Source organism: Helianthus annuus, chromosome 9 (genome assembly GCF_002127325.2).
Source record: "Helianthus annuus cultivar XRQ/B chromosome 9, HanXRQr2.0-SUNRISE, whole genome shotgun sequence".
Taxonomy (NCBI): Eukaryota; Viridiplantae; Streptophyta; class Magnoliopsida; order Asterales; family Asteraceae; genus Helianthus; species Helianthus annuus.
Window position 1 is genome coordinate 45,988,031 of NC_035441.2, and position 26,462 is coordinate 46,014,492.

Consider the following 26,462-nt stretch of genomic DNA (forward strand, 5'->3'; position numbering starts at 1 on the left):
TTGGCTCACTTTTTACAAAGGGCCAAAACCCATGCGCAATGCGTCCATTCGGCTCACTTTTTCAAAGGGCCAAAACCCACGCGCCATGCGTCCATTTGGCTCACTTTTTACAAAGGGCCAAAACCCATGCGCGATGCGTCCCTTTGGCTCACTTTTTACAAAGGGCCAAAACCCATGCGCGATGCGTCCATTTGGCTCACTTTTTCCAAAGGGCCAAAACCCATGCGCGATGCGTCCATTTGGCTCACCTTTTCCAAAAAAGCCAAAAAACTCCACGCGCCGCAAAAGCTCACTATTTTCATAAGTCCAGAATCCCTCCTAGACGATCAACTCAACTAGAAGGCACACTGGACTGGGGGGACTTGAAGAGGTATGGTCCCAATTCCCTGCCTACATGGTAGGGACCACACCACTTTTGAGCATACAAGGCGTCCACATCAGCGTAGCAATCCAGAAGCTTCTAGAAGCTTCTGGAAGACTCGTAGCTGGCACCAAAGATGCTCTATCCGACATAAAGGACAACACGTGTAACCATACGCAGAACGCCACATAGGCCTGCGACAAATCAGGGAGCAGGGCTGACGACGCCAGTACGAGGTATCCAGCGTGGACAAATGTAACGACGCCACGTGTACCACTACACCTGCCGTGACAGAGCAGACCAAGAGGATATTCCCCCTGGTCGGACAGCTGGCACGCGCCCACAGCTGGCACAGCCGCTCCTTCCTTCTTCACCTTCCGGCTATAAATAGGACCCTTCATCATTCAGGTTCAGGATCTTTTTTTACTCTCCATACTCACTCTATACACACACTGTTTATTTCTCTCAGAACAGTACTTATCTCACGCCGGAGCCTGGTTAAGAGGGAAACCCCCCTTCTCCCCCTCTTAACGAGACTAACGGTGTTTACTGTTTTGCAGATCTCCAGCCATTGTTGCGAACAAGAAAAGAGGTTGAACCCCACAGACGAAATAACCCCATTGATTATCCTTGTGTTAACCAGTGTTTCAACAAAAGGTGAACATTAGTTGAGTGGGTTGGTCGAAAAATCCCTTACTTATCATGTAATGCTTTTGTTCGTTCTTTTTCTAGCCTTTTTTAGCGTCTTGCTAGTTTAGTAATAATATTGTTATTCAAAGAATGGAACTATGGTTGTCACATCACACTCTTCAATGCCTCCTTAAGTTTTTTAATTCTCCCCTATTCACTTTATAGATTATATTTTAATCTCGAAACTAGCCAAGAATTGGTCAACATTTCGAAACTAGCCAAAGGAAACGTCTTGTAGAGACGCTACCACATTGCTAAAATGTCTTGACAATGGACCAATCACTGGCTGCCACGTGTCTGACAACACTGAAACGTCTCAAAAGTCTTAGCTGAGACGTCTTAACATGGCTTGAGACGTTTCCACACGGCTTCATATGGCTTGAGACGTTTTCACATGGCTTAAGACGTTTCCACATGGCTTGAGACCTTTCCACATGGCTTGAGACTTTTCCCCACATGGCTTGAGACTTTTCTCCACATAGCTTGAGACCTTTCCACATGGCTTGAGCCATTTCCACATGGCTTGATCCCTAAAATGACATCTATACTATCTATAATAAGAGATTATGAGCTGATGTAAGTTTGCTTACGTGTCAGTCTCTCAGGCATGCCACATAGTCTACGCTGATGTCATAATTCGGATTTATATATAGATATAAAAATCTATTAATCTAAATAATTTGAATTTTAAAAAGACATAGGGATATGTATTATGAATCCCGCCCAATCTCATCACAAACATCAGATCCATTTTTCCCTCTTCTCTCTCTGGCGATTTTTAACCCTAAATTCAAACCCTCCTCTTCTCTTTCTCTCTCTCAAATTCCATCAGATCTACATCTAGATCTGCATTTGCCCCTTTCTCTCAAATGGAATGGCCACTGGCGGCGGCGATGGTGGATGACATTTAGAGTGGTAGAAGATGGATGGCTTCTTTTGTGGTTGGGGCCTACAATCGAATGACAAGAGGCTGTGAGGTCTCGATTTGCTCATAATTGAAAGAAGGATGAAGGGTTCTGACGAATTTGGTTACAATCGGAGTTTCAAGGGTAAGTTTTTTACTTTTCTTTTGCTATCGGCTCGATTGAAGCCCTAATTCACTGCTGACGTCTACTTCGATTTTGGTTGTTTTGTCTATAATCGGTTAGTTTAATTATCAAGATTCTGAATAGTGATGTGTGCCTTATTCAGTCAACCCATGAGGTACCCACGAAGTCCATGCATCTGTATTGCAATTATTTGTTTCCTTTATGTTGCATGTTTTTAGTTATGGTAGTGGTGTTAGTGGTAGTATTGGTTATTTATTTTTAAGGCTATATAAAGTCATTTATGTTTCTAAGTTAGGATTATGAATGAAGAAATAAATTAGTCACTTTCAAAAGTCTTGTTTTCTATCAAGTTCTTATCTATTTTCTTTGGATCATTGTTACGATTAATGATGTGTGCCATGTTCTACAAGCCATGCACACCACGTTCACAAGTCAAGGATAGTTGCATAGAATAGCTCTCATTAGCCAATAGTATTATTATTAATCTGCATGATTAGATAGTGGGATAGTTATGATGGTTTTTTCTTAGTTGCAGTTAATCATTTTGTTTACTTAACATTGTAACTGTAAGGCTATATATAAGCCATAGATATTTAGATTATGGTATGAATGAAAAATATTAGAGATTATCTCAAGTCTGGTTTCTTCCTAATTTCTTTTTGAGTTTGATCCACTCAACAGATTATCTATCAACCGATTGATGGCTTCATGTATACGTGCAGCTCCCATAATCATGTGCACCCCATTTGACTTTGCCACTACAGTTAACCTCGACCCATAACAATCCACCCCGCTCGAACTCGCCTTGTCCTCAAGGCGACTAATTAGGCCATGGCGGGCGCCACTCGGTTATCACGGTGACATCTGATCGGTTGTTAACAAGACGCCATGGTGGACGCCACTCGCGTCTCTTGATTGTTTCATCTAGCGCTATCTTCACGTCCTTTGCAAACATCGATTTCATAACTTGCTTCCACAGGTTCGGAACCACGGATAGTGCGTCATTTGGCTCCGGTAAGGGTGAGGGTATGAGTTTTAACATGGCTACAACGGGGAATGGTGTGGTTTTTTGGGCGGGTTTCGATACGGGTTTAGAGAATGGTGTGTGCTGCTGGACTATTTTAGGTGTAGGCGGAGTACATAGTGGCACGGTGGTGGAAGCGGCAATAAGTGTTGGTATGGTCATTGTTTTTGGTGTCGAAGAGTTGGTTGAAGGGGCTTGTTTTGGTGGTGGTGGTGGTAAGGTGTGTAGTAGAGTTGTAACGGCTGGCTGTGATGGGTTGATGGAAGTTGTTGGTGGTGGTGAGGCGGCAACGGGTGACGGGACTGGCGGTGTTGTGTTAGAAACACGTGGTGGAAATGTAGGAGATTGGGCTTCCCACGCAGTTCAGAACGATCGAAATTCGTTGAAGACAATTTGCAACTGAGATTCGAGTCTCACAAGGGATTCATTCATCCATTGATAGAACCTGATTTCGGATAGAGTTTGAGCAGCCATTGGTCCAGGGGGATCACGACAGCTCTGATACCACTGATGTGGTTCCAACCGATAATCGATTGGCCTAAGAAAATAGAAAGGAACTTGATAGAATTTTAAAGAGATACTTGAGATTAATTTTCTGCCTATATTATCCAATCATGAACTCCCCTTATAAAGGGTTACAAATAACAGAAATAAACAAACACTACTACGAACGTGGGATCATGGGCATCCCCAATATCTCCCTTATTTCACACATGCAAAATAGGAAATATACTTAAATAAATAAACAACTAACTAACTACCAAAAGTCATGCATGAAGATCATGGCTTCATGTATACGTGCAGCTCCCATATAATCATGTGCACCCCATTTGACTTTGCCACTACAGTTAACCTCGACCCATAACAAATAGTTTGTGATAATTGCTTTTGATTTGTGATTCATAGCCATGTTGTTCTTCCTCATCAAGTTGTGAAGGAATTCCATTTCATTTTCTTTTAAAAAGTCCCTCCTCTGCCATCACATGCTTCATCTTATTCCCACCAATCCGCCATTGATGTTGCTTCCACAAGCTTCTTTACAACTTCTGTTGCTGTTTTGAACCCTTCATTCATACTCTATTTCAACTTTAATTTCATCTTCTAGGTCTCCAGTTAAAGGTATCATCAATCGATTCAGATTTGTTTTCATTTTGAGAAATAGATTCGTTTTAATTTGTTATTTGCTTGCAATACAGGTTACATTTGGTTTCTTTATGTGGATTAGATGTTATTTCCTTTGTTCAGTTCGTATTGATTGAATAATTTCAATTTGTTTTCGAATTTAGGGTTGTGAAGGAATTCCCATTTCTACTTTATAATTTTGCCATCATAGTATCACACCCCCTCAACTTTCAGAATTTACACTTATACCCCCTCAATTTTCTATAAAATATTGTAAAATATCACTTACGAGACAATTGTAACAATTTAAATGTGGCGCAAGTTGTGTTTAAAGTAAAAAAGATTCTAATAGTGTTTCGAGTTCAGTTGTCCCATTAAATTAAATGTACATTGATTGTTAAGATGTAGTTTATCTTGTATTAAGGAGTAACACAGTTGAATACAAATGACACATGGAGTTTAGGGTTCAAATTTTCACTTCATACAGTTTATAGAAAGGAATGATAGTCCTCTGATCCCCGCCTTCATAAATTGAGTTATATTTGTAGCCTTTTGTAGATATATGGTTAAGCATAGTTGACAATACATGAGTAGCGGTTTGTTTTGATGTACTTTCAAATGTGTTACAGAAAGGGAGTCTTGTATTTTCATTAGTTTTGTTTAATTATGGTAACATGGTAGATGAAATAGCTGCTATCACCTGGTATATAATAGATTGTTTTCTCGTTATTTTCTTATAATAGAAATACCGAATTTTCAATTCCATTATCTAATGTACGCCTCATATCATTTGCATATTGCAGGAAATAGCAAAGTCCTTTGAGGTTACTGAGTTACCAGGTAAGTGATCTGTTATGCTTTAGTTAAAATATGTTTTTTTCTTTCAAATTGAATGCAATGTTGATTAATTGCACCCACTAAATTGATTTAGTTTATAATTTACTCTGTTTTTAATGTATATAATACTTTTTTAAATATTTTTAGTTTCAGGATATATTTGTTTAGTTTTCAGTTACTAACTATTTTATTGGAAACTTTTTAGAAAATTATTATGATATCAAAGCAAAATATGATATTGATTTTCGTTTAATCTGTTTGATAATATATTGAATTTTTGGGTTATTGGAATTATTAGTTGACTCAGTCAACTTGACTGTCATTCTTCATTAAATAACTAGTGGGAAACCCGCGCGTTGCGGCGGAGTGCGTTGCGGCGGAGTCGAGAGTGCGTTGCGGCAGAGTCGAAAACACATGGAGGAAACATGGGCATTATTATTGGGATGTAAGTTTTCCCTACATTTGCTCTAGCTTTGACATGTACCCTACTTACCAAGTCAGACTGAAGGAAGATCCGACCCTCATACAAATTCCACAAGTTGATTGACTTAAACTTTACGATGACAAAGAAAAATATTACCTGAAACATCACATTTGTAAAAGCATATAACTATTGTATGCCAATATGATATAGTTAAGAAACACAATACACAGCACAACCAAGAGTAAGCTATTTCAATATTAGCTAAAGCCTATAGGAAACAAAAACAAAATTTAATATTTTTTAGCATCAATGGATAACCACCAAAGCTAGAAACCCAAACTTAGCCAGAAGTCAATATTAAAACCTCATTTATTTGTGTTTTCTTCTTTTAACAACAATTGTTTTTAAATAAATGCAAGTTTAAATTTTGACTTCTCGTTATCATAATGCAACCTCCCTAAGCTACCAATTTTTACTCTTGCATCATATATGTGCTCTTCAACACCATATAAACATTTTTTGTTTGATCATGTCACAACAACCTCAACACGTCTTAATTCTCCATTCGCACTTCGTACACTTGAATGTTTCGAATCACTATCATCAACATCAAAACTCGAGTGTTCTGATTCACCATCAATGGCACCGTCACTCGTTCTAATGCTTGGTTCTCTTATCTGACACAACTGAGCCACCTTCTTTACCTCTTTGCCTTTGCCCCATAATACGGCATATAATCCAAATATTATCAATATCGCACCCAACACACTGTAACAAGAATGAAACCAACCCCTTTTTAATACAACTTTAAAATTGTCTAGTGCAATTAAACAAGATTTAAATGACCATATTTACCTTCCTAAGTGTAGGCTTTCATTCAAGACCAATGATCCAGCTATCGCCACAAGATCAAGCAAAAGAGGATTAAAAGCATATACGAATAGTGGACCTCTCATTTGCATACACCTTGTGACGAATGTAAACATTAGTCCAGAAGCCAACATGCCCTAACAAAATATTTGTATATATCAGTTTTTAAATTATATGATTTTATATATCATGTGTAGAAAATATTGACTTATTCAGTATATATAGGATACTTCTGACATTCGAGTATGTATAGCACAATGATTGTGTTTAAGTACATACTGAATAAGCTACCGTTAGAAGTCTAACATTCCAACCGAGCTTCCAATCACCCCAATGTCTTTCGGTGCATAGCCCAAACACAAGTGCTTGAACCGCACCCATGGTCGATGTGATAACAGTTACCGAATACGGGCAAGGGTATGTTTTAAGCATATTTGTCTGTTCAAACTACAACACACAAAAACTATTATATATAAAATCCTTGTTGTCAAAATGGAAACAAAAATTGTACAATGTCAAGTTTTAACTAACCTGAATGATCAACCAGATAGAATAACTTATGGAACTACCGATGGCCAATAAGGAACCCATGACTCTATTGCTTGAATATAGAACATGTGATGAATGATGATGACCATTTAAAAGGTTAACATTGGTTTTCCACAAGTGAATGTCAACTCCCTTGTAAAAGGTCAACCACATGCCCCACCAACCCCTAACGCAGATCCCATAATCTTTGTTGAACCAGGGGTTGTCTTCCAACCCAGCCTTTCCATCCTGAAACAACATTTATCAATTTCAAATTTATTGATCACCTTGAAAAGAAAAGATACCATAATATATTGTATTACAATTAAAGCACTATGCATATAATGTATTTAATTTAATTCCCGTATTTTACTACTTAAAATTGGTTTGAAACACCTCATATAAGAGTTGTATACTTATATGATTATGATGATGTTTCACAATTTGTAGACAATGTTATTAGCGAAAGTTTTTCATAATCTTGATAATCTTAATTATGAGAAATTGAATAAATCAAAGCACATAAGAGACATACATATTTGGTGTTGCATTGCAGTTGATGGTTCGATCCCAATATGTACATCTTTATAAAGTATTGCATCAAAACAGCCAGCAAATCCTATATAAACTCATAACAAACAGGTCTAACAAATACGATACAACACTGGATCATAAAAACACACTTACAGTCTTCTTTCCGGAAACCATTGTAGCTCCTGATAAGAAAGTACAAATTCAGCATAAAAGTCAGACCAAAAGAATAAAATTGCCAAATTTTATTACTACAAGAGTAACAATTCATCCAAATTGAGCATTGCAACTTTCAAATTACGTTCATAACGTATTATACACGATACAAAGTGAATGATCAATCTGTTATTCACTTACTTGATGATTGTTGTTGATGGTCTGTTGTTGCAATCGTTTGATGCCTTGAAACCAGAGAAAACCCAAAATCAAACACCAAAACCAAGAATCAAACAAATGCAAATAAAATTACACAACTGTAAATCATATCTTGATAATCTTAATTAGAGAGGTGGCTGGCGGAAGAGACGTACCAGAAAGAGGGAAGAGGCCAAGGAGAAACAGGGGTGATCGGAAACCTAAACGGAATTCACTGTTGTCATCGAGAATGTCCCAAAATTTTAGTTGGGTGATGAAAGCTATTACCTCGAAAGTTAATTTCTACACCGTTGTCGGTGCAGCGGCGACTGGCGAAGCGGGGTGCAGGTGTGCAACGCCCGGTGTTTTGTCTGGCATCTGAGTGTCTCTCTCTCTCCCTCCGTGAACGGCAGCGATAATAGCTCATATATAGGCGCAAATCTATAACGGAAAACGGGTTTATTATAGGAACTCTTGATTTCTCCGGCCGTTGAAGGGTGCTAGCCTGCTCATGGGGAGGGTAAAGGGAACGACTGTATAACATTCAATTTCAATGGAGGTTTCATATCTAATAGATATCTAATAGGGGATGTAGGGGGCAAAATGGGAAGAAAAATGTAAAAATATAGGGTTTTGTTTGAGACTTTTAGTTTGCCATCTTAAAATATTGATGTTAAATTATCATTTTGTATATGTGAAATGCTTTATATAGATATATAGATATATAGATATATAGATAGTTTTTTTTATCTTCTATATTTTAAACTCTCACTATTGATTTATTGAAAAAAAAATGCATGATTTTAACAGACTACTGCAATGCTAAATACACAGTTAAACACATTATCTGATGCTTAAATAATGCATTTGCAGTCAGATCAGCAAAGTTTGTAGCCCGCAAGCAGTGGGCTGTTGCAGATGCAGATGACATGTTTATCCGGGTGTACAATTACAATACAATGGATAAAGTCAAAGTTTACAAGGCCCATACAGATTATATCCGGTGTGTGGCGGTCCACCCTACACTCCCGTATATCTTATCATGTTCTTATGACATGCTTATAAAGCTTTGGGACTGGGAAAAAAGTTGGTATTGTATTCAATATTCGAGGGACATTCACATTATGTCATGCAAGTGACGATTAATCCAAAAGACACAAATACTTTTGCAAGCGTTTCACTTGATCGCGCGATAAAGGTAATTTTAGGGCTTAAGGGTTTGTTTGTTTGGATGGAATGTATACATAATGGCATTGACTTCAACCATTATCATGTTTGTTAACCTATGCCAAGCACCCTTAACCCCTTCTACTTTATAATTTTGCCATCACAGTATCACACCCCCTCAACTTTCAGAATTTACACTTATACCCCCTTAATTTTCTATAAAATATTGTAAAATATCACTTTAATTGTCACACCCTTAAAATCCACCATGCGTTAAGTAAATAAAACCCACCATAATACAATTGGTGACCAAAAGAAAGTAGCTAACTTTAAGTTAACAACGGAAGCATAAAATGTAAAACCATAACATAAGTCTTATAAGTTCATAAAGTTCAAATGTTAAGCATGGGACATAACAGTCCATATCCCACAACGACCTCCTCCTCGTGCAAACTCCATAAGCATCTAACGACCTTTAAGGCATGTAACAACGAGTCAACAACAGAGTTGAGTGAGTTCACAGTTGGTTGTTTAGTTTTAAGTTGTTTCCGAAAACATGGTTTGTCTTTTGCTGGCTTACTTGTCGTGGGGGTTACCCCATAGTTGAAAATATGATTAACCAGTTCCTTCTTTATTACCCAAACCATATCCATAATCAGTGGGGGCTTCCCCATGTGAACCACTAGACCGTTACCATATCGACTACTAACGAAAGTAAGTTGTGCCCTACGTCAATGTCTATCATCATTGACAGTTTGCCATAGTCCATTAGTACACGCCCGTCCGACTGGCACGGTGTGAGGTTTGTTAAACCTAATAGCGCTATTAACTAATGACCCGCTCGCCATTGGCCTCGGCGATTAAGTCGATATAAAATGAGGGACTTAACGATAGAGTTTTGTCTAGTAAGTTTTAAAGTTGTTGTCCTACCCAAGGAGGACGAACGTACGTATTCTACCCAAGGAGAATACGCATGATTAATATTGGCATCCTACCCATGGAGGATGGCGGTACATATCCTACCCAAGGAGGATATGTAGGTTCCGTTTTAATTCTTTAACCCATTCCCAACCACCGGGAATCCCATGCCTTAGAAAGTGTGTGAACTCACCTTGGTTTGCTCGGTTAGATTAGTTACTCTAACAATCAGGAATTAAGCACGTCCTAATAAGGTACAGATAATAATCAGTTTCTTGTGCATGCATAACACGTATCCTACGTACGGTTTATCTACTCATTACTTCTATCACGTACCACACAAATCTAATGTCAAAGTATTTTGTTAAGTTATATTATTTTACCCTCAAATAATATAACTATCTCACAAAATAAACAAGTATCCACACAAGTGTTCTAGTATAAAAATATATATTCTAAACACATATTTATCCATTTTACTTGTAAAAGTCAACCTCCGATACTTTGTATCTTTGTAACAAAACTCATGGAGAAGTTTATTTTGAAAAACAAAGTTAAAACATATTTGTAAACACTTGTTAGAAGAATAATTTCTATGTGTTGGAATTTTTAGAAAATTTCGCCAGAGTTTCCTTTGTAAATGGAGGCGTCCATGCTAATAAGCATATCATTTTCTTTTCCAAAAATCATTCAAACAATCAACAATCATTTACCAAGAGCAAACTATTCCATTTACAAACCAACATGAACTTGATGTTTCATAAAAATGCGTAGTAACTTGGTAAGGCGTTTAGTGGGTTTAGTTACTCTTCAAAGTGTGTTTACTTTATTTAAAATCTCATTCTCGGGATTTTTAGATGTTCACAACTTGTGAACATATTTTACAAAAATATTTATTTACAACATTTTCATGTGTCACTAGTGTCCATATTCTTACTTTATTTCCAAAATAGTGTAAGGATCATGATCTTTCGAAAATCGTCTTTTAAACTTGGTTTATTTAGGAAAATCACTCACAAGTTTTAGATTTACAAGATCACTAGTTCACTCGGTTTATTATTTTTACAAGAAATCATTTTATCACCAAGTTCATGTCTAAATATGGAGGTGATTCTTTATGAAAACCCCTAATCACCTCCTAACTTGTTAAATCATGTTTTCAATCATGATTTAACAAGTTCCATATGATATGATGATTATCATCATACTACCAAGAAATCAACAACCAATCATCAACATAACCAAGACAATATCATACTAGTATTATTTCATCTTGTTTCATCCATTTTCATATTATGTAAAGCTTTATGTTCAAGGTTTAAGTGCATGATCTTTTAGTGTTCATATGATTTCATCAAGACATATCTATTAACCACTAAAAACATGAAGTAAATAAGGATTAACAAGAAGCTTACAACTAGCTTATAGCTAGGGAAGATCAATGGGGAAAAATGAGTGGATAAAGGCTTGTGGTAGAGGTCCTTCAAGTTCCGCAATCACCGAGCTTCTTAATCCACCTCCTTGCACCTTGGGAAGCACTTGAAATGGATGAACAAAATCGAAAATGGTGGGTGTATAAAGAGGGGTGTTCGACCGAGAGCTAGTGAGGGAGGAGAGAAGAGAGTGTGGTGTGAAGATGGTGCTTAAGTTGGTGGTTACTTATAATTCTTAAGCTTATTACCCAATGGATCCATTGTCTCTCAAAGTACCAACAACATCCAAGCAAATCCCAAGAAGATTTTTAAGAGATTTAGGAAAGATTACATCCAATCTTTGGTGTGGGGGTCCCTAGGGGACGGTTACAAATGGGGGGAAGGGTAAGTTGTAATTTGTTGTGGGTAAATGGTAATTAGTGGAAGGTTACTTGCAAAGTTTAGTGTTTATGTGTTACATGCTTTATGTAGTGTGTTATAGTGCTCGGGAACCATAACTAGCTCAGAAAAATAAAAACAATGTTTTTAACAATATTTTGGCGTTCCGGGTAATGTCCGGTTGTTCAGTTAGATACCGGTTCGTTAAAGTGCTAAGTTTTTCCATATAGTGTCCTATATATATCTTTTTTTTTGTAACACTTTTAATTCCCAACACTTAGGAAAGCATACAGGACCATTTAGACAGTTTTCTGCACAAGACTAGTATGTTAAAAAGCACATGTAAGTATGACGCAGTAATCAGAAAGCAGTTAAGTAATTCAGCACAGACATCAAGCACTTTAATTAACATTAATGAATCATATGGATACATGTAATTATGAGGGTTGTCACATTAACCCCCTCAACTTTCAGTTCCTGATATTTATATGTGACTTCTAATTAGCAGATTGCTTAGAGGGTGATCATTTTTTAGTGGTGGTAAGTTTTATGCATTTAATATATTGTTTATTTTAGGTTGGGAAAAGACAGAAAATGAAGTTACAAAACTGAAATAAGAACTCGAGGCAGCCTTGCAGCAGAATGTGGCTCTTGAAGTTAGAGCTAATCATTTGGATGGCGCTCTTAAGGAATGCGTTAAACAGCTAAGGCTGGCAAAGGAAGAACACGAGCAAAAGTGTGACACTCTAGGTTTTTCCGAACGAACACCTTGTAATATTTTTGTATATATATGTTATTAAATGAAAACGTGATCTTTTTGCATGATATGTGTTGAACGTATGTATTATATATATGTGAATAAGAGTCGAGACCACGACTCGAGACCACGACTCGAGACCACTCGGTTACGAGTGGGCCACTCGGTCTCGAGTGGGCCGTAACCGGTTTGGGTCGAAACCCCTTAGCCCATTTTTGGAACCTTGTATAAAATCCCACCTTTCCCCACTTTCCTTCATTTGTTACACAACACACAAACACACTCCTTCTATTCTCTCTCAACTAGAAAACCCCAAACAACAATCCATTCTCATCCAACCTTCGGTTCAAGCTTAGATCTCGGACAAGATCATTACTCGGACACTCCATCTTCTCGGTTCCTTTTCTTTGTTTTCGGCTCCTTCTTCACAACCGGTTAGTGATTATTTTATATGTGTTTTATGTGTATTAAGTGAACTAGCAAGTGTTTAGTTAGAATGGTTATGCATGATTCTTAGGATGATTTGTGAAGTTTGACTATAGGTGTAAACCTTTATATATGAAAGCTTGATAACATGTTTAAATGGCTAAAAGAATAGTGGTTTAGGAATGTTTAAACCAATCAAGCCTTGTTAAAGTTACTAAATGTATGCTTCTTTGTTCTTGCATGACGATCTTGATGAAATATGTGATTTTCGGTTTAAAAATGTATGATTATGTTAAGGTGAAAACCCTAGAAAACTATGAACTTGTGATGAACTTGTTGAATATGGTTTAAAGATTTCAAAAAGGGCAATGTTTGATCTATTTTACTAATAGACTGATTAGGAAAAGTTGTTAGTTGAACCTTATTGGCTATTACTCGATTTGGGCCTGATTACATAGTACAAATTGGACTGATGGATCTGAATCAACACGTGAACATGAAAAGGACAGCATTGCGACTCGCAACCACACAGTTGCGACTCGCAACCACAACATGACAACTCGAAACTGCAACGGTTGCGACTCGAGACTACGACGGTTGCGACTCGTAACCATAGCAGGACAACTCGAGACCACAGCGGTTGCGACTCGCAACCACAGCGTGACAACTCGAGACCACGCGGTTGCGACTCGCAACCACAGCGTGACAAGCCGAAACCTCATGGTTGCGACTCGAGACCACCTGGTTGCGACTCGAGACCACCTGGTTGCGACTGGGCTGTCCACTTTGGTTATTGGGCCAGAATGTGTTAATATGGGCTATCTGTTGACTGGACTATGTGTTACTGTTTGATTTCGTAAATGATAGGGCCGGCCCAGTAACCCACTGTTTACTTGTATGCATGATACGTGTTAGTTATGTGTAAGTTTTTACGTGAATGCTTGTACACCAAACCTGACCCATACCGGTAACCATGTTAGGACGTGGTAACCAACGTGTTTGACAAGTAACCTAATCTGCCGAGCAACCCAAGGTGAGTTCACACACTAAAAGCATGCGTCCCGCGGAGGGACACGGACCAACTACCAAACTTTGGGAAAACACTTATGACCCATTACTCCGGGGGAAAACAAAATGGGTAATTACTATCTCCGGGGGAGATACGTTTGGATATTATTTATAAATCACACTAGCCATGCTAAACGAAACTCTATCACTTTAAGTCCCTGCTTATAGTACCGATTAATCGCCGGGGGCGAACGGGTTATTAGTTGATAGCGCTATTAGGTTTGACAACCTCACACCGTGACCGGGGGGATCGGGCGTGAACTAGTAGACCTTGCATCATGGTCAATGACGATAGACATTGACTCGGGGCACGAATATATATTCCGTCAACAGTTTCGGTATCTACAGTTTAGTGAGCTTACAGATGGGGTAGCTCCCCACAACGTGATTATAAATGCTTTATCTAAACAACTTAAGTTTTTGGTAAACTAAAACTGGACTACTAGTGAACTCACTCAGCATTATTGTTGACCCCTTACTGCATGCTTTGCAGGTAACCAGTGACTCAGGAGCTGCTGCTTGGGGATGTGTAGTGTTCGTCAAAACCCGTGTGTTGGGTTTAACTATCTTGAACTAAGAACTATCTTTAAAACTATTTGGTTTATGCTTCCGCTGTTTTGTTAAACTAATTATCGAACTTAACTATGGTGTTGCTAACTACTTTGGATATTAAATATTTCTACTATTAATTCAATGCTCAGTATAATTGGTGGCTGGATCCTGGTCAGTCACGCCCTCAAAGCGGTTGTTATCCGCAGGTGGATTTTGGGGGTGTGACAGATTGGTATCAGAGCCATTGGTTATAGTGAACTTGGTTTTAAAAAGGGGAAAATCTTTTTGGGAAAAACCAGACTATAACCTGTGACTCGCGACGACACTACACTCCAAGTGCAAGGCTCAACACTTTTGACCTCATGGCTCGGACTAGTGTTTACTTGTTTGCTTACCTTATGTTTCCTACTTTGCTATACGTACCAGCGTGCCTAAATTAGATAGATACACTTCCCTCTTCTATCTCATTCTCGCTACGTTACAACATCACACTCATACTGTGTTTTCTGGTTATGAAGACAATGAGTGGACGCGGAAGAGGAAACATCAACATGACTCAGGCTCAATTCACTATCCTGCTTAACACGGTGGCTGCAGCTTTCGCAGCTCACCCTAGAGGTAAACTCGTTATCCTAGGATGTTTAGATCCTACCGCCACATCGTCTTTTATCCCTAAACCTATACGCTTCGCTTCTCACGAACAGGTCAGCATGCACCTGCGCAACCACCCGTGTGTACCTTCAAAACTTTCATGGATTGCAAGCCTCTCCCTTTCAACGGCACTGAGGGTGCCATAGGTCTTCTGCATTGGATTGAAAAAGTTGAAGCTGTCTTTGTTGTCTGTGAGTGTCCCCCTGCAAATTGGGTGAAGTTTGCTACTGCTACACTTGAAGGAAGCGCGCTTTCCTGGTGGAAGGCGCAGATTCAGATGTTTGGGTTAGAAACTGCTAATGCTACGGCATGGGAGGATTTCAAGGACATGATTAAGGAGGAGTACTGTCACCGGGATGACATCCACAAACTTGAGAACGAGTACTATGCGCTTAAGATGGTTGGGTCAGAGATTGAAACCTACACCAAGCTGTCCAATGACTATGCTGCTCTATGCCCAAACATGTCTCGACCCATGTACCGAAGAATCGAGTTGTACGTTAAGGGTTTGGCCCCAGAAATTCGAAGCCATGTAACTTCAGCCAACCTCACTACCATTCAGCCGATCGTTCGACTTGCTCACAAACTTACTGATCAGGCCGTACAAGAGGGCAGGTTGCCCAAAAGGATCAGTGCTACTGTCGGAACTTCTAGTGACAACAAGCGTAAGTGGGAAGGAAATCAAAGCAAGGATGCTAACCCCACTCAGGCCCCAGCTCAGCAAAGGAAAACTGAAAACAACAAGGGCACTCAACAACAGGGTGGCTATCGTGGTAACCACCCCAAGTGCAACAAGTGCAATCGACATCACAGCGGGCCGTGTGGGAAAGGTCAGTGTCAGCGATGTAACAAAATGGGGCACGAGGCCAAGGACTGTAGGAGTCCACGTCCCGTGGGGCAGAACCAGCAGCAACAACATCACGGGAACGCTAAGGGTTGTTCCCAGTGTGGAGCCGAGGGGCACTACAAGAAGAATTGCCCTGAACTGAACCAGAACCGCAACAACAATCAGGGAGCTGGAAACAACGATCAGAACAACAATGCTGGGAATGGTGCTAGAGGAAGGGCTTTTGTGATTGGAGCTGGAGAAGCAAGGAATGACCCCAATGTCGTGGCGGGTAAGTTCCTACTCGATGATCGTTATGTTTCTGTATTATTTGATTCTGGAGCCGATGCTAGTTATGTGTCTCTACGTATTAGTAAGAAGCTTAAGCGTCCGCTTTCGTTACTAAGTTCTCCTCATATCGTCGAGTTAGCTAATGGTAGAAACATCGAGGCCTCACATGTTATCAAAGGCTGCAAACTAGAATTGTCTGGTCAGACATTTAGTATCGATCTTTTCCCTGTTACACTTGGAAGCTTCGACGTCGTTATTGGTATGGATTGGTTATCCAAGCATCGCGCAGAGATCCTCTGTCAAGAGAAAGCAGTTCGTATTCCCCGCCGTTCTGGCAAACCCCTCATTATACAAGGTGGCAAAGGCAGAGAAATCTCCGGCGTTATCTCTTTCTTGAAGGCCCAGAAGTGTTTACGAAAAGGGCACACCGCTATCTTAGCACTTGTCACCAACACGCAGGAAAAGGAAAAGAGGATTGAAGATTTTCCGGTAGTGCGTGACTACCCCGAGGTATTCCCTGAAGAACTACCTGGACTCCCTCCCCATCGTCAGGTCGAATTTCAAATCGAGCTAGCTCCCGGAGCAGCGCCTATAGCTCGTGCACCTTATCGGTTGGCCCCCGCAGAATTGAAGGAACTCTCTACTCAGCTACAGGAACTATTGGATAAAGGGTTTATACGCCCTAGTTCATCACCCTGGGGAGCACCGGTACTCTTTGTTAAGAAGAAGGATGGCACGTTCCGAATGTGCATTGACTATCGTGAGCTGAACAAGGTTACCATCAAGAATCGTTACCCTCTCCCACGAATCGACGACCTATTCGATCAGTTGCAAGGATCAAGCAACTACTCTAAAATTGACCTGCGATCGGGCTATCATCAGCTAAGGGTCCGTAATGAAGACATCTCCAAAACTGCATTCAGAACTCGTTATGGTCATTATGAATTCCTCGTTATGCCCTTTGGAATGACCAACGCGCCTGCGGTATTCATGGATCTCATGAACCGAGTGTGCAAACCTTACCTCGACAAATTCGTGATTGTGTTTATAGACGACATCCTGATCTACTCGAAAAGTCAAGAAGAGCATGAACAGCACCTACGCCTTATCCTCGAACTCCTTCGCAATGAGCAACTGTATGCCAAGTTCTCGAAATGCGACTTCTGGCTTCGAGAAGTCCATTTCCTTGGGCATGTGGTTAACAAGGATGGAATCCACGTCGACCCTGCAAAGATCGACTCCATAAAGAATTGGCCTACCCCTAAGACTCCGACCGAAGTCCGCCAATTCTTGGGACTAGCAGGGTACTATCGAAGATTTATCATGGGATTCTCAAAGATCGCTCAGCCTCTCACAGCTCTTACCCAGAAGGGTATGGTTTATAAATGGGGTGAAGCTCAGGAAACCGCGTTTCAGAAACTAAAGGATAACCTCTGTAGTGCTCCTATTCTCTCGTTACCTGAAGGAACGGACGACTTTGTGGTTTACTGCGATGCATCCATCCATGGGCTCGGTTGCGTGTTAATGCAACGCGACAAATTTATTGCTTACGCCTCTCGACAACTCAAGACTCATGAAAGGAACTACACTACGCACGACTTGGAACTAGGAGCAGTGGTCTTTGCGCTTAAGATATGGAGACATTACCTGTACGGTACCAAGTGCACCATTTACACCGATCACAGGAGTCTCGAGCATATCTTCAAGCAAAGGGAATTAAACATGCGACAACGTAGATGGGTCGAACTCCTGAATGATTATGAATGCGCCATCAAGTACCATCCGGGCAAGGCCAATGTCGTGGCAGACGCCCTCAGCCGAAAAGACACTACGCCCAAGCGCATGCGAGCGTTACAACTTACTATCCAGTCTAATCTCCCTACCCAGATTCGAAATGCTCAGATTGAAGCTCTGAAACCGGAAAACATCAGGGCTGAGTCCCTGCGAGGATCGAGAAAACGACTAGAACAAAAAGAAGACGGCGCCTACTATGTGGCAGGGCGCATTTGGGTCCCACTTTACGGAGATCTACGAGAGCTTGTGATGGACGAAGCCCATAAGTCCCGTTATTCAGTACATCCTGGTTCAGATAAGATGTACCACGACTTAAGGACCACTTACTGGTGGCCTGGCATGAAAGCCCACATAGCAGCTTACGTTAGCAAATGTTTGACCTGTGCAAGAGTAGAGACTGAATATCAGAAACCAGCAGGCCTACTCCAGCAACCAGAAATCCCGAAGTGGAAATGGGAACAAATTTCCATGGATTTCGTTACAGGGCTACCTAGATCTCAACGCGGAAATGATACTATTTGGGTGATAGTAGATCGATTGACTAAGTCTGCACACTTTCTGGCTATTAAGGAAACAGACAAGTTTTCTACCTTGGCAGAAATCTATTTAAAGGAAGTAGTCTCCAAGCACGGGGTGCCAACTTCTATTATTTCCGACCGATACGCTCGTTTTACTTCCGAGTTGTGGCAAGCTATGCACAAATCCTTTGGCTCACGTTTGGACATGAGCACCGCTTATCACCCACAAACGGATGGGCAGTCTGAACGCACCATCCAAACCCTGGAAGACATGCTTAGGGCATGTGTGATCGATTTTGGCAAGAACTGGGAGAAACATCTACCGCTGGTGGAATTCTCTTACAATAACAGCTACCACACTAGCATTCAGGCGGCACCTTTTGAGGCATTGTACGGTCGTAAATGCCGATCACCTCTCTGCTGGGCGGAAGTCGGTGATAGTCAACTCACAGGCCCAGAACTGGTGGTAGACACAACGGAAAAGATTGCCCAGATCAGGCAACGCATGGCGGCAGCTCGTGACCGTCAGAAAAGCTACGCTGATAAGCGTAGGAAACCGCTAGAATTCCAGGTCGGGGACCGGGTGCTACTTAAAGTCTCACCCTGGAAGGGTGTGGTTCGTTTTGGCAAACGAGGCAAGCTGAATCCGCGATATGTTGGACCATTCGAAATTACCGAGAAAATCGGTAAGGTTGCTTATAGATTGAACCTGCCTGCAGAGCTGAGTGCAGTGCACAATGTCTTTCACGTGTCTAATCTGAAGAAGTGTCTGTCAGATGAAACACTCATAATTCCTTTCAAGGAACTCACTATTGATGAACAGCTACACTTTACTGAGGAACCGATTGAGATCACGGATCGAGAGATCAAAACCCTCAAACGCAGCCAGATACCTCTCGTGCGAGTTCGTTGGAACTCACGACGTGGCCCAGAGTTTACCTGGGAGCGGGAAGACCAGATGAAGTCCAAGTATCCCCAGTTGTTCCCTAACGAAAACCCCAGCACTGAAGCTACAACCGAATTTCGGGACGAAATTCCAAACTAACGGGGGGATGATGTGACACCCCGTTGAAACACGCTAGCTTGGCAGTGGCTGCCTTAACTTTCGGGACGAAAGTTCTTAAAACTTGGGGATAATGTGACACTCTAGGTTTTTCCGAACGAACACCTTGTAATATTTTTGTATATATATGTTATTAAATGAAAACGTGATCTTTTTGCATGATATGTGTTGAATGTATGTATTATATATATGTGAATAAGAGTCGAGACCACGACTCGAGACCACGACTCGAGACCACTCGGTTACGAGTGGGCCACTCGGTCTCGAGTGGGCCGTAACCGGTTTGGGTCGAAACCCCTTAGCCCATTTTTGGAACCTTGTATAAAATCCCACCTTTCCCCACTTTCCTTCATTTGTTACACAACACACAAACACACTCCTTCTATTCTCTCTCAACTAGAAAACCCCAAACAACAATCCATTCTCATCCAACCTTCGGTTCAAGCTTAGATCTCGGACAAGATCATTACTCGGACACTCCATCTTCTCGGTTCCTTTTCTTTGTTTTCGGCTCCTTCTTCACAACCGGTTAGTGATTATTTTATATGTGTTTTATGTGTATTAAGTGAACTAGCAAGTGTTTAGTTAGAATGGTTATGCATGATTCTTAGGATGATTTGTGAAGTTTGACTATAGGTGTAAACCTTTATATATGAAAGCTTGATAACATGTTTAAATGGCTAAAAGAATAGTGGTTTAGGAATGTTTAAACCAATCAAGCCTTGTTAAAGTTACTAAATGTATGCTTCTTTGTTCTTGCATGACGATCTTGATGAAATATGTGATTTTCGGTTTAAAAATGTATGATTATGTTAAGGTGAAAACCCTAGAAAACTATGAACTTGTGATGAACTTGTTGAATATGGTTTAAAGATTTCAAAAAGGGCAATGTTTGATCTATTTTACTAATAGACTGATTAGGAAAAGTTGTTAGTTGAACCTTATTGGCTATTACTCGATTTGGGCCTGATTACATAGTACAAATTGGACTGATGGATCTGAATCAACACGTGAACATGAAAAGGACAGCATTGCGACTCGCAACCACACAGTTGCGACTCGCAACCACAACATGACAACTCGAAACTGCAACGGTTGCGACTCGAGACTACGACGGTTGCGACTCGTAACCATAGCAGGACAACTCGAGACCACAGCGGTTGCGACTCGCAACCACAGCGTGACAACTCGAGACCACGCGGTTGCGACTCGCAACCACAGCGTGACAAGCCGAAACCTCATGGTTGCGACTCGAGACCACCTGGTTGCGACTGGGCTGTCCACTTTGGTTATTGGGCCAGAATGTGTTAATATGGGCTATCTGTTGACTGGACTATGTGTTACTGTTTGATTTCGTAAATGATAGGGCCGGCCCAGTAACCCACTGTTTACTTGTATGCATGATACGTGTTAGTTATGTGTAAGTTTTTACGTGAATGCTTGTACACCAAACCTGACCCATACCGGTTACCATGTTAGGACGTGGTGACCAACGTGTTTGACAAGTAACCTAATCTGCCGAGCAACCCAAGGTGAGTTCACACACTAAAAGCATGCGTCCCGCGGAGGGACACGGACCAACTACCAAACTTTGGGAAAACACTTATGACCCATTACTCCGGGGGAAAACAAAATGGGTAATTACTATCTCCGGGGGAGATACGTTTGGATATTATTTATAAATCACACTAGCCATGCTAAACGAAACTCTATCACTTTAAGTCCCTGCTTATAGTACCGATTAATCGCCGGGGGCGAACGGGTTATTAGTTGATAGCGCTATTAGGTTTGACAACCTCACACCGTGACCGGGGGGATCGGGCGTGAACTAGTAGACCTTGCATCATGGTCAATGACGATAGACATTGACTCGGGGCACGAATATATATTCCGTCAACAGTTTCGGTATCTACAGTTTAGTGAGCTTACAGATGGGGTAGCTCCCCACAACGTGATTATAAATGCTTTATCTAAACAACTTAAGTTTTTGGTAAACTAAAACTGGACTACTAGTGAACTCACTCAGCATTATTGTTGACCCCTTACTGCATGCTTTGCAGGTAACCAGTGACTCAGGAGCTGCTGCTTGGGGATGTGTAGTGTTCGTCAAAACCCGTGTGTTGGGTTTAACTATCTTGAACTAAGAACTATCTTTAAAACTATTTGGTTTATGCTTCCGCTGTTTTGTTAAACTAATTATCGAACTTAACTATGGTGTTGCTAACTACTGTGGATATTAAATATTTCTACTATTAATTCAATGCTCAGTATAATTGGTGGCTGGATCCTGGTCAGTCACGCCCTCAAAGCGGTTGTTATCCGCAGGTGGATTTTGGGGGTGTGACAAAAAGCTTAACGAGATTATAGAAGAGAGAACGCACAAGTGGGACTCGATCAAATAGGATCTCGAAATCCAGATTTGTAGTCTTCAGGCAAAGTTACAGGCTGAAAAAGCTGAAAGTTCTGCGGCTATTGATCCGAAAGTTCTTGTAAAACTTGAGAATTTAGAGAAAGAAAACTCGACCCTTAAGTTTGACCTTAACGTGCAATCAGAAGAGTTGGAAATCAGGACGACTGCCTTCTGCTTCAATCATTTTCCCTCAATCGATTGCGTCTCCCAAACCCTAACAATTCAAATCCACCGTTTCATCTATGCATCTTCCGTCGTTTCATCTCTTTCCACTTGAAAGAACCCTAGATATGTTTACTCTACGATTGAGAAAGAAACCTGGTAAGTTGTTTTTCGATCTTTAATATAATGTAAGTTTTCATAAAACAAGGCTAGGTTTTACATTCAATCCAGTGTTCTTCTATAATCTTTAGATTCTATTCTAATTGTTTTACTATTTGTTTCATTTATCTGAAAAGAATTTGCTTCAAATCTTGGAATCTTCAACTTTGGGAATATAAATCAACTATTGGCCAGACCCAGTTCACCAAGAAGTATTCTGATGATACGTTTGAGCACAGGTGATGGTTTTTCACTTTTTATTTTTGCTTAATATTACTTCGATTTTGGTTGTTTTGTCTATAATCAGTTAGTTTAGTTATTAAGATTCTGAATAATTTGTGATAATTGCTTTTGATTTGTGATTCATAGCCATGTTGTTCTTCCTCATCAAGTTGTGAAGGAATTTCTAAAGAATCGGCTTCTGTCCCAGGTATATTGTATATTTTGATATGTTATTATTAGGGTTTGATATTAATGATATGTGTGAATTTGTTGTCTTACATTGAAGGTCAAAGAAACTCGATTTTTGTTATGGGTATACAAGGAACTGAAATAGGAAAATTTTAAAGCAGTTCGACTCAGGTTTCTTCTTTTTTTTTTTTTCCATTCTACCGTTTTTTTCAATTCATTAGTTTTCAATTTCAATAACGTTATTTTAAGCCACGTGATTGTTGAAAATTCAAACGGGGGTTGAATATATTTCTAATCGTCTTCAAGTTGTTCACAATTCTGTGTACAAGTTTTCCAATCCAGGTATGTTTGAATCACTCCATTCATTGCTTTACTTTTAATAAGGGTTCTTACTTTAATCACTGTTTTCATTTGAATTAGGCCGCTTATTTCACGATTTCTGATGTTTATGAGTTTCAATTGAGTTTAATTGATGTTTTTGTAAATTATCATTTAGGTCTTATTGAATTGATGAATTTCTTCTGCTACGTTGATTCCGGATTTAGTTGTGTAATCGATTTTAGTTCATGATTTCTGGTGTTGTGAATCTGGTTTGCTGATATTGTTGCTTTCAGTTCATTGATTCATCGAATAATATTCTCATTCATCCCTAAATCGCATCACATCTCTGTCGTCAATACCTCACGAATCAAGATTTCAGGTATCATGAATTTTCGAACGCATGGTGATGCTCGGCAATAACACTAGCAAATTTGTTCATGGCGATAGGTACAATTAAGTTTTTGTTCACTGATTGTATCAGATTGTATCAGATTTAAACCCTAAATCTTAATCTTCTCCCGTACTCTTCTCTTGATCTTTTCTCTTTTATTTGCAAACCATACCCACCAAGTTGATCATTGATGATCCGTCGCTGAACCACCATAAAACTCTTCCTTTAGTGTTGGCCAGCCGCGAAAACCATCGGGTGTTCATCGATCTACACACGTCGCATCATCGATCAGAGACTCATCATCGATCGGATATGGATGCAGGTTTAGGTCTCTCAAAGACATAAAAGATGAGATCTTGAAGCGCACATTGATTTCAGAGACCTGGCTTTTCGGTTAGTTTTGCAATACATTGCTTCATCTTTTTTTAAATATTTTTATCTCTTTTAAGTTTTAAAATTATCTGGAATATATTTGTATTTCATTATGGGTTTTAAGTATATTAGGGTCATATAACCTGTTTTTAAAAGATTAACGAATTATCGAAATAAATGTAAAACTATTTGATTCAATTTTGATTATTCAAGTTGCAATAATTCTCTCAAAACATATATAAACACCGTCAACAGTAGTTGCTATGGAAAAATTCTATATTTCTCTATGCTGACTTTTACTTGGATCGTAAGGTGCAACATATCGGGTGGAGTTTATGGAATGGGCAAGGTTTGGTTTGGTTTCATACTGGGATAATGAGTTGTTTAAAAGGAGTTCTACATTTAATGCTGTAAAAACTTCTTGTGTTCGTCAAATCAACCAAATTGTTGGGTGTTAGTACCAATTTATTATTAAAGATCCTAATGGATATCCAACATGGAGGAGAATGAGTGTTGAGTTCTATAAGATTTCAGTTTTACCAAGGTTTTTACCACGGTTTTTTAAATGACTTTTAAGTATATAAATATTTTGCCTGTAAGTTGAAGGAAGCTTTTATGGGTCTCATTTATATGATGATGGTATAATGGAGTGACTTTATGTCCTACTCCTTGATGTGAGGCTGAATAAAAGATAAGACCCACAAAAGGGTGAATATATGAAAACAAAGCATGACTGTTGTATGTTTTCTAGGTTTGAAGAATGGAATGGAAATGGAACTACAAAGAATGGTTTAGGTGTGATTGAACGCTCAATGGGTCACGAAGGAGATGTCTATTTTGATTTTGATAATTCTAGCTGTTGCCCATATGTTGATGAAAAAATATACATCTTGTGTAAGTTTATACAAAAGAAGTCCCCCAAAAGTCCTTGTATGAACATGATTTTGGTCCCTTCAAGTGTATGGTTTCATTGACAACAATCTTTCATTGTTTGATTTTCCAAATAATTTTTGTTATTACCTTTTCTTAACAATCTGTATCTCAGTTTCTTCTGTTTTTATGTGTTCTCAGAGGTTGACCAAACAATTAGGAATATAATTGTTTGGTCAATTATTTTACATATAAATTTACACAAAAACTTTTATCATTATCATTATACTTACAACACTAACAACAACACGCCCGTCGGGCGGGTGTACACCTAGTTACTCTTTATAAAATTAACCTTAAATTACGTTAAATATATATAAAATTAAATAAAATAGTTGGTTATTAGGATTTTTCATATTTTTTAAAGTTTTTTACTTTTCTTAAGTTTTAAAGTCGTTTAGAGTTCTTATACACACATACATACACACCATGTTGTAATACATATGAGAATTTCAAAAGAATAATTTTTCATAATCTTAAAAGTTTTGTAACATAATACGATTACTTAAAACATATTTTCAATTTTTAAACTAATCTTCCTCACAATTTTTAAACTATTATATCTTTTTTCTACGTTTACGTTTCTTTTACTTAAGAAAAAGTAAAAAAAAAAAAAAAACTTTAAAATGAAAAATCCTAACAACCAACTATTTTATTTAATTTTATATATATTTAACATAATTTAAGGTTAATTTTATAAAGAGTTAAATGTCATTTTAGGGCTCAAGCCAGAATTTCAAGCCATGTGGAAATGTCTCAAGCTATGTGAGGAAAAGTCTCAAGCCATGTGGGGAAAAGTCTCAAATCATGTGGAAAGGTCTCAAGCCATGTGGAAAAGTCTTAAGCCATGTGGAAACATCTCAAGCCATATGAAGCCGTGTGGAAACGTCTCAAGCCATGTTAAGACGTCTCAGCTAAGACTTCTGAGACGTTTCAGCGTTGTCGAACACGTGGCAGCCAGTGATTGGTCCATTGTCAAGACGTTTCAGCAATGTGGTAGCGTCTCTACAAGACGTTTTCTTTGGCTAGTTTCGAAATGTTAACCAATTCTTGGCTAGTTTTGAGATTTCCCCTTTTAATCTACTTCATTGTTAATGAGGCAACCTTCGTTTCAGTGTTTATCTATTAATTTTTGAATTCAAACTTTGTTTATTTTCTACTTCTACGATTTTATAGACATACATAATCCAATAAATTTATTTTCGAAAAAGCTTTCAATAATTTATTGAATCCTACGGTATTTTTAGTTATATTATTGGAGCAAAAGTATTCAAGAAATTTGTTTTGTTTTGTTTCCATTTTGATTGATTTATTAATTACAAATGTAACTTTTTATTTTTCATTAGAGTAATTTACTCTTTTGACCCCTGTGGTTTAGCCAGTTTAAGCATTTCGGCCAAAAAAATCTTTTAACATGTTAGATCCCGAGGTTGTCTTTTATAACGGTTTTGGCCACTGACACTAACTTTGTTACTTTTTTGCAATTCAGTGTAAGGGTTATTATGTCATTATATACCTTAGGGGCTGTTTTTATTACAAAGTTCTTTTAATATTTAAGAGATTATTAATGCAATTACTCCATGTTTTTTTTATTATTTCGTTATTTTCATGATTATTATTTAACAAAATACGTTTTAAATATACAAATAAATATGTATTTTCATTAACCGTTTG

The 26,462-nt window shown here is 39.1% G+C and overlaps 1 protein-coding gene and 2 long non-coding RNA genes across 8 annotated transcripts; 2 read left to right on the forward strand and 1 right to left on the reverse strand.

The window, feature by feature from the left end:
* Positions 1–3,856: 3,856 nt before the first annotated feature.
* LOC110877544 lies at positions 3,857–9,008 on the forward strand. The gene is made up of 4 exons (XR_004866425.1): positions 3,857–4,243; positions 5,050–5,086; positions 5,425–5,528; positions 8,664–9,008. It is a non-coding gene; the product is annotated as an uncharacterized LOC110877544 (long non-coding RNA).
* Positions 5,745–8,442, reverse strand: LOC110877543 (WAT1-related protein At1g68170). Of its 4 annotated transcripts, none has more exons than XM_022125694.2 (9): positions 8,079–8,442; positions 7,967–8,011; positions 7,794–7,837; positions 7,593–7,621; positions 7,441–7,524; positions 6,909–7,154; positions 6,657–6,824; positions 6,363–6,514; positions 5,745–6,275 (listed from the first exon to the last, which is right to left on the reverse strand). In XM_022125694.2, exons 4-9 carry the CDS (start codon positions 7,611–7,613, stop codon positions 6,035–6,037), a joined length of 912 nt encoding a protein of 303 aa, XP_021981386.1. In that variant the 5' UTR covers positions 7,614–7,621; positions 7,794–7,837; positions 7,967–8,011; positions 8,079–8,442; the 3' UTR covers positions 5,745–6,034. The 4 variants fall into 4 exon arrangements, with proteins under 4 accessions (XP_021981386.1, XP_021981387.1, XP_035833209.1 ...); XM_022125695.2 differs by having other exon boundaries at positions 5,946–6,275; positions 7,441–7,488; XM_035977316.1 differs by having other exon boundaries at positions 5,946–6,275; positions 7,441–7,488; positions 7,794–7,845.
* Positions 9,009–21,984: 12,976 nt separating the features above from the next.
* LOC110874280 lies at positions 21,985–24,860 on the forward strand. 3 transcript variants are annotated; one of them, XR_004866428.1, is made up of 6 exons: positions 21,985–22,363; positions 22,501–22,602; positions 22,733–22,793; positions 22,872–23,542; positions 23,716–23,879; positions 24,610–24,860. It is a non-coding gene; the product is annotated as an uncharacterized LOC110874280 (long non-coding RNA). The 3 variants fall into 3 exon arrangements; XR_004866427.1 differs by having other exon boundaries at positions 23,667–23,879; positions 24,610–24,859; XR_002555803.2 differs by having other exon boundaries at positions 22,872–23,879; positions 24,610–24,859.
* The last annotated feature ends 1,602 nt before the right edge of the window (positions 24,861–26,462 follow it).